This window comes from Syngnathus scovelli, chromosome 15 (assembly GCF_024217435.2).
Source record: "Syngnathus scovelli strain Florida chromosome 15, RoL_Ssco_1.2, whole genome shotgun sequence".
Classification (NCBI taxonomy): domain Eukaryota; kingdom Metazoa; phylum Chordata; class Actinopteri; order Syngnathiformes; family Syngnathidae; genus Syngnathus; species Syngnathus scovelli.
This window is the reverse complement of record NC_090861.1, coordinates 6,146,666-6,154,667: the sequence shown is the minus strand read 5'-3', so window position 1 is coordinate 6,154,667 and position 8,002 is coordinate 6,146,666. Positions and strand designations below refer to the sequence as shown.

The 8,002-nt window shown below is 38.6% G+C and overlaps 3 protein-coding genes and 1 long non-coding RNA gene across 4 annotated transcripts; 1 reads left to right on the top strand and 3 right to left on the bottom strand.

Moving 5' to 3' along the window:
* Positions 1 to 134: 134 nt before the first annotated feature.
* Positions 135 to 1,504, bottom strand: LOC125981802 (olfactory receptor 52K1-like). Its single transcript, XM_049741791.2, has one exon. The coding sequence runs from the start codon at positions 1,502 to 1,504 to the stop codon at positions 524 to 526; it is 981 nt and encodes a 326-aa protein (XP_049597748.1). The 3' UTR covers positions 135 to 523.
* A 972-nt stretch (positions 1,505 to 2,476) lies between these two features.
* On the top strand, positions 2,477 to 2,891 carry LOC125981805 (uncharacterized). The gene is made up of 2 exons (XR_007486171.1): positions 2,477 to 2,526; positions 2,649 to 2,891. It is a non-coding gene; the product is annotated as an uncharacterized lncRNA (long non-coding RNA).
* A 597-nt stretch (positions 2,892 to 3,488) lies between these two features.
* LOC125981800 (olfactory receptor 52D1-like) lies at positions 3,489 to 4,951 on the bottom strand. Its single transcript, XM_049741789.2, has 2 exons — positions 4,789 to 4,951; positions 3,489 to 4,683 (listed from the first exon to the last, which is right to left on the bottom strand). Exon 2 carries the CDS (start codon positions 4,680 to 4,682, stop codon positions 3,690 to 3,692), a length of 993 nt encoding a protein of 330 aa, XP_049597746.1. The 5' UTR covers position 4,683; positions 4,789 to 4,951; the 3' UTR covers positions 3,489 to 3,689.
* A 365-nt stretch (positions 4,952 to 5,316) lies between these two features.
* LOC125981801 (olfactory receptor 52Z1P-like) lies at positions 5,317 to 6,627 on the bottom strand. The gene has a single exon (XM_049741790.2). It carries the CDS (start codon positions 6,625 to 6,627, stop codon positions 5,641 to 5,643), a length of 987 nt encoding a protein of 328 aa, XP_049597747.1. The 3' UTR covers positions 5,317 to 5,640.
* Positions 6,628 to 8,002: the final 1,375 nt, after the last annotated feature.

Below are 8,002 nucleotides of genomic sequence, written 5' to 3'. Positions count from 1 at the left end.
GTCTTTATCACAATTTTGTGCTAATCATACTCTGAAAAATATCAGAATGAAAATCACAGTATTTTTTTATTTTATAGACGGCGAGGGGCTCCCAACACGTCCTTTTCAAAGACAAAGGATTACGGACATCTATAAAAAGGTATTTGAGTGATACTTTAATATTTGAATCAGTCGTTTCTGCAGATTTATTAGAATCTCTCTTACAAATAATTTAAAAACAAAAGCGCTTATATTCAAAGTAGGAGGAAATTATTTCAATACACTCAAAAAAATAGAACTGGCACAGTTGACATATTAATTCATGCAAATGATATTCAGTTCAATAGATACAAATGACAGATAGACATAATGTAATTTTAATTACACATTTACTCATAATTTTTCACGTGGCATAAATATGATATTTACACACTGTTTATTTATGTGACGGGTTTTAGGAAATAAATATTGATTTAATCAAAATGAATTAACACGCGTCAATTTGTCGCTTAAATTATGTGTATACAAAAATAAAACACTTTTGCTACTTAGAAGTAAAAGTCTCATTTGGAATTATCTTATTTGCTATGCTTGATGGTATGATCTTGTATATCATACACAGCTTTATAATCTCAACTCGAACAAGATGCGTTCCGAGTCCGTATAACAGCGGGTTGACGACAGGTGGAATGATGATGAAATACATTGACAAGAAGATCCGCGCCTCGATCGCAACATGACTCATATCGAACCTAGTCTGAACAATTTCAAACAGGGCTGCAATGCTATAGTTTAAAACGGAACATAAATGTGGCACGCATGTTTTAAGCGCAAGAACCTGGGAGCCTTTAGATAATTTTTTACAAACTCGGAATATCTGTACATAGGAGAAAACAATCATGATTAATTGAGGGAAGACCAGCAATCCAATAAGCAAAAGCCCAACAGTACTTATGAGGGATGTGTTTGAACATGCGTTTTTGACCAATTCCATGTTGACACAGTAAAGCTTCGGTATGACTGTCCCACAAAAACTTAGCCGCAGAGTGAAACTGAAAAAACAACCAAATACAATGAACGGATAAAGGCCCACAACTGCAATCAGTTTGTAGATCTTGGAAGGCGTCATGATGGTGTGATAGTGGAGCGGGGAACAGATGGCAACATAGCGGTCGTAACCCATGAGAGCGAGTATGCACAACTCGGAAGATCCAAATGTATGCAAGAAGTAAACCTGAGCGAAGCACATGTTGGCGCTGATTGCGTGTGTTTTCGACAAGAGGATGCTCATAACGGGAAGCAGCAACGCGCTACTCCCGTAGATTTCGTTGAAACATAACATACATGCAAAAATATTCATAGGCTGGTGCAGCTGATTGCATCGGTGGATGACGCTGATCAGGAGTAAATTGAGAAAGATGGTGACAATATAGAGGAAGAAGAAGAGAGTAAAGAACACATGTTTGTGGTTCTCCAGGGTCGCGAATGATGTCAGGGTGAAGGTTAGCGTCGTGGTGTTCTTCATCCTGAAAGGAATTAAAAAGATTGTTATATATGATCATGGTTCGTCATAGTTTGGAGTACCTGAGATTGCGTCTTCCGCTCCACGCTCCTGAGCTTGTGCCGTGCACGAGCGTCTTTTTATGCTTACACAAAATGGGCTTGGTTTGCTGTTCTTCCATGGTCAATTTTTTGTTACTATGGTCACCCCCCCCCCCCCCCCCCCCTCCCAAGCTCCCTTGACAGGTCCTGCGTGACAGTTTTACTGGTTAATGGTCTTGGTTAAATGGTTTGCATGATTAGGAGCCTACAAAGTCAAACATTTCTCTTAAGGTTGTTGGGGGGGGGGGGGGGGGGGGGCGGCTGTATGGCTAGTAATGGAACAACTTGAGAACACTCTTAGAATAAATGCATGTTAGTAACTATAGTGAGGGGAATAAACGCTCAAGTGAATGATACAACACTCAAAGAAATAATTTGTCGAGTGAATGTTACAAATATTGTTTTTGTTCACAAAAATGGGATTACTGATTACATGTTGGGTTTAATTCTAGGTATATTTTTCCCTGCTATTGTACAGATTATTAAATTCTTTAATTTTGCTCTTTACTTTAGATGGCAGTTCCACTTATTCCACTAGGTGGCGGCACATGATAGTAATTAACATTGTAAATAAAAAAAAAGAAGAAAAACCCGGAAGTGTTTCGACGGTTTTTGTGTTTTTTTGCCTATAGAAAGAAGATGTAGTTGTCTTTTATAATGTACATATTTGGGCCTGATTACTGATGTAGATTGTGACATGAAAAGTTTGTCACGTTGGAAAAACGGGATTTGTAAAAACACAGATTGCTACACACTGAGCAGAGAGATCAGGAAAGCTAAGAGGAGATATGGGCAGAGCTTGGAGAGACACCTCTCTGCCGACCCTGATCCCTCATCAGTGTGGAAAGGCCTGCAGAGCATCACGGGCTTCAGAAGATCTCCCCCTCCCCCCCCCCCCCCCCCCCGTCCTGTGGAGAGCCCCAGGCTTGCAAACCAGCTAAACAGGTTTTACTGCAAGTTTGAACGGTCCAACCACACAATAGGACCTCCTGCATCACAATCAACATCCACATCCTGTTCACACATCCATCACTGTTAACACCTACTCTCTTTCTTTTGCGCTTCAGATCCGTGATGAAGAGGTGTGTCAGATGTTCCGGAGACAGAAGGTCAGGATGGCACAAGGCCCAGACGGCCTGTCCCCCTCCTGCCTTAAAGTCTGCGCTGAACAGCTGGCACCCACCTTTACACGGGTCTTACCTGAACGTTGTTAGTCACTTAAATATTGTACAGAGACTGAAATCAACCGGAGTTAAATTCCCTGTTTGGCATGCACAAACTTGGTCAATAAAGCTGATTCTGATTCATTACTCTTGCTCTCAGAATATATTAATGTTGCTTTACATATTTCATATTGTCATATGAGTCAAAGAATGGTAGTCTGTTGTGCAAATTTAACATAATCTTGCTTAAAATTCATTTAAAACTAAAAATGTAGCTCAGCATCAATGCACCTAAAAGACATTAGTTCTTTTTCATTTCCTTCTTGCCCTGAGATTAATTCAATGCTAACATAAGTTATCATTTGTTACATCACCATTACACAAACATTTCCTCCAAGTCTTGTCCGTTCACTAGATCGGGTCTCATCGTCCTAATTAAAAAGTTCCTAATTGCTCCCAAAGGCATTGACAGCCTACTAATGAGCATAATGTATGTTATGCTCTCTTAAATAACAGATAATCATCATAATCAATGAGGTGTTCTCGTATGTTAGCTATAATAAGTTTTTGTCCTGATAAGTAAAATGTGGATCAGTTTCTGTCAGAAGGGTTCCATATTAATATTTATATGTATTCCAATTTATTTTATATGATTCTTCCTTTGCAGCACCACATACGTGGAAAGTTATTAAATTGTGCGCATATTCAGTTTGAAAATTACAAATGAAGAAGACAGTTTTAATCAAATATTTAATTACTCTGGTGCATAAACATCAAAGATATAGTGACAGGCGTTATATGTGCTATATAACAATTAATCACAAAGAGAAGTAAAAGTAAATAAAATAAAAATGCCTGAGTTGCATCTGAAAATCATTATTTCAGTTTTGATAATGTACTTTTACATTTATTCCGGATTGTGGACATAAATTTTGAATCATTGAGTTAACACACACAGTGCTTGTTAGAAGTCAAAGTCTCAGTTGGAATTACCTTCTTTGCTTTCTTTGATGGCAGGATCTTGTATTTAATGCACAGTTTTATAATCTGAACTCGAACAAGAGATGTCCCGAGTCCGTATAGCAGCGGGTTGGCGACAGGCGGAATGACAGCAAAATACATTGACAAGAAGATCCGTGCCTCGATCGCAACATGACTCATATCGATCCTGTTCTGGGCAATTTCAAAAAAGGCGGCTATGCTAAAATTGCAAATGGAACATAAATGCGGTAAGCACGTCTTAAGAGCACTAACTTGACAACGTTTTGATACTTTATTTGTAACTCTTAATATTTGAACATAGGAGTAAAAAATCATGATCAGCTGAGGGCCGTTCATCACGGGTACAAGCGCAAGGCCCACAGTACTCAGATAAGATGGAATTGAACACGCGTTTTTGACAAGTTCCATGTTGACACAATACAGCTTTACTATCTCTTTGCCACAAAAACTCAGCTGCAGAGTAGTAGAGAAAAAACATGCAAATGAAATGACTGGATAGAGCCCCACAAATGCAACTAGTTTGTTGACCTTTGACTGGGTCATGATGGTGTGATAGTGGAGCGGGTAACAGATGGCGACATAGCGGTCGTAACCCATAAGAGCGAGTATCGAAAACTCAGAAGTCGCATACGAGTGCAGGAAGAAAACCTGAGTAATGCACCAGTTGACGCTGATCTCGTGCGTCTTTGACAGGAGGAAGCTCATCACCGGAATCAGTAACGCGGTGCAGACGCAGATCTCGTTGATACATAACATGCATGCAAAAATATTCATAGGCTGATGCAACTGATTGTTTTGGTGAATAACGCTGACCAAGAGTAAATTAAGGAACATGGCAACAACATAAAGCAAGAAGAAAAAAAGAAACCACACGTGCTTGTATTTCTGCAGAGAGGCAAATGCAGTCAGGGTGAACGTTAGCGTCGTGTTCTCCATCCTGAAAGGAACCAAAATGGGAAATGCTGATCACGTAAACATTTCATGATAAATACAGCAGAAGCTCAGTCGACCACAGTCGATTCCAAATATTGGTTGAGAGTACCTGTGCGAGTTGGTATCTTCCGCTCCGAGCGCCTGAGCTCATCCCGTGCGAGGGCATCTTTTTAAGCTTACTCGAGGTGGGCTTGCTTTGTTGTTCCGGGTACATAGTTGGATTCTTGTTGCTATGGTCACACAAGTTTGCCATCCCCAAACTCCCTCGATGCGTCTTTCCTCCACTGTCCTTTGTTTATGTTTTCTTTGTACAATGTGTGTTTGCTGCATATCAATTTGATTGGTTGGGACTTACTTATTCCTTAGTTTGTTTTAATCTTTAACCACGAGATATTGTTTTGTATTTGGTATAATCTAATGCGATAAGTGTTTGCAACATTCACTGTCGCCAGAACTTACTTTCATAATCAACGAGGTGTTTTGGGATTTTAGCTGGCAAGTTTTCTGTTGTGAAACTTTTATCATTGTTGGCAGCGTCTCACAAAAATAAGTTTATATTTTTACTTTACGTGCATAACATTCAGTTTGAACTATTAAGACAAAGAAGACAGATAAAATGCAATTTTAATCACACGTTTATTTATTCTTGATCATAAACTTTGAATATATAGACCGGTGTCTTATTCATGAAGACATTTGTACATAAAATCAATAAAACAAGTAAAATAAGTATGAACGCATGAGTTGAATCTAAAATCTATTTCAGTTTAGATAGGCCACTTTTACTTTTAAACTGGTTTAAGGAAATAAAGATTGATTTAATCCCAATGTTAAAACACAACTTGATTGGTGACTCAAAAGATGTCTACACAGCCAAATAAATATAACAACAAATTGTAGTACTAATTAAAAAAAATCTATATAACCAGATCAGGCATGGTACAATTCATAAAAAAAACATTTAATGCTTGCACAAAGTAAAAGTCTCGGTTGGAATGATCCTTTTTGCAAATTTTAATGGAAGGAGTTTATATTTAATACACAGCTTTATAATCTGAACTCGAACAAGGTATGTTCCGAGTCCGTATAACAGCGGGTTGGTGACAGGTGGAATGATGGCGAAATACATTGACAAGAAGATCCGCGCTTCAATCGCAATATAACTCATATCAAACCTAGTCTGAACAATTTCAAACAGGGACGCAATGCTATAGTTTAAAACAGAACATAAATGTGGCACGCATGTTTTAAGTGCAAGAACCTGGGAGTCTTTAGATAATTTTTTACAAACTCGGAATATCTGTGCATAGGAGAAAATAATCATAATCAACTGAGGGAACACAAACAACACAACAAGCCCAAGCCCAACAATACTTATGAGGGATGCATTTGAACATGCATTTTTGACTAATTCCATATTAACACAGTATAGTTTGGGTATGACTCTCCCACAAAAGCTCAGCTGCAGTGTGAGGCTAAAATAAGAAGAAAATACAACAAACGGATAAAGGCCCACAACTGCAATCAGTTTGTAGATCCTGGAAGGAGTCATGATGGTGTGATAGTGAAGAGGGAAACAGATGGCAACATATCGGTCGTAACCCATGAGAGCGAGTATGCACAACTCGGAAGCTGCAAATGTATGCAAGAAGAAGACTTGAGCAAGGCACGCGTTGACGCCGATTGCATGCGTCTTCGATAAAAGGATGCTCATAACCGGAAGCAGCAACGCGCTACTCCCGTAGATTTCGTTGAAACATAACATACATGCAAAAATATTCATAGGCTGGTGCAGCTGTTTGCATCGGTGGATGGTGCTGATCAGGAGTAAATTGAGGAAGATGGTGACAATATAGAGGAAGAAGAAGAAAGTAAAGAACACATGTTTGTGGTTCTCCAGGGTCGCGAATGCCGTCATGGTGAACGTTAGGGTCGTGGTGTTCTTCATCCTGAAAGGAATCAATGAGGAATTGTGATAAGACATGAAAAGCAAACAATTGTATTGCCGCATAAATAGATTGCAGTAACTTTCATATATTGTCATAGTACCTGTGATGAGGTCTTGCGCTCCACGCACCTGAGCTTGTACCGTGCACGAGCGTCTTTTTAAGCATACAGATGGGCTTGGTTTGGATGTTCTTGGTCAGATTATTGTTTCTATGGTCACCCCCCCACCCCCTCAGGCTCCCTTGACAAGTCCTATGTGACAGTTTTACTGGTTCACATGAACATAGTGTTGCTCTGCTCAAATGACACTTAAATAAATAAATAAAATAAAATATACACATATATATATATATATATATATATATATATATATATATATATATATATATATATATATATATATATATATATATATATATATACACATGACTAAATATGAATGATGTAGAAAAAACTGAGCTCTGATCACACACTAAAATATCTACAGTAGGAAAATTGGATATTTAATCAAATATTTTTTAAGAACCAGCAGGCTACGTAATGATTGTCTGATGATGACCAGTTCAGGGTGTACCCTGCTTCTCAACTAAAATAAAATGGGGTAGGCCCCAACACAACAGTACAGAGAAGAATGAATGGAGGACAGATGAATGGACATCCTTGAGTTTAATCTGACGGCAGGATTTGTCGGACACTCGAGTGGTTGTCTCCCAAGCCGAAAGGTTGTTTTGTGACTAAGCGTCCTTGAGCAACATACTAAAGTCACAATTGCTTTTAATGAATAAAAATTAAAGAGATAGTGTTAAAGAAAACAGAAAACAGCTGAGCCGTGATTGGTTGTTGAACTGAGAAGCTGTGATGTCATTTTCAGTCGACAGCAAGTGGCAAAATAGCCGCCCCTAAAGACTGATAAAAATATGGATTTTGATACTTGAATCATGTTCCACAAACGTGATATTAATCACAAATGCCGTGTTTACATTAGTGGGGTGTATACAACATATTGTGAAGAAGATTTTGTGTTTGACTTTCTTTATAAGTAAATATTGTGTTGTTTCTAGAAAAAAAAATCACATAACTTAAGTATCAAATGAGGTTTAAAACACACACACATGCACACACGCACACACACACACGCACACAGTGTGTGTGACAGATAACATGTCATCTGATACTCTGTCAGATGACATGTTATTTTCTCCCCACATGATACAGTTTAAACATGCTCATTAGTACTTATTAGTCTGCTGTTTCCACTCTTCTTGAAGGCAATTAGTCCCTCGTGTGTTGAGCAGTGCCTGGAGAATAAAGCTGATGGACGGGTTGAAAACAAAGTTGAGCTCCCTTTGGAGAATACTGATGTAACATTGATGAAA

Bases quoted from the DNA above. Each gene is read 5' to 3' on its own strand.
- LOC125981802 (XM_049741791.2), bottom strand. From the start codon at position 1,504: ATGAAGAACACCACGACGCTAACCTTCACCCTGACATCATTCGCGACC.
- LOC125981800 (XM_049741789.2), bottom strand. From the start codon at position 4,682: ATGGAGAACACGACGCTAACGTTCACCCTGACTGCATTTGCCTCTCTG.
- LOC125981801 (XM_049741790.2), bottom strand. From the start codon at position 6,627: ATGAAGAACACCACGACCCTAACGTTCACCATGACGGCATTCGCGACC.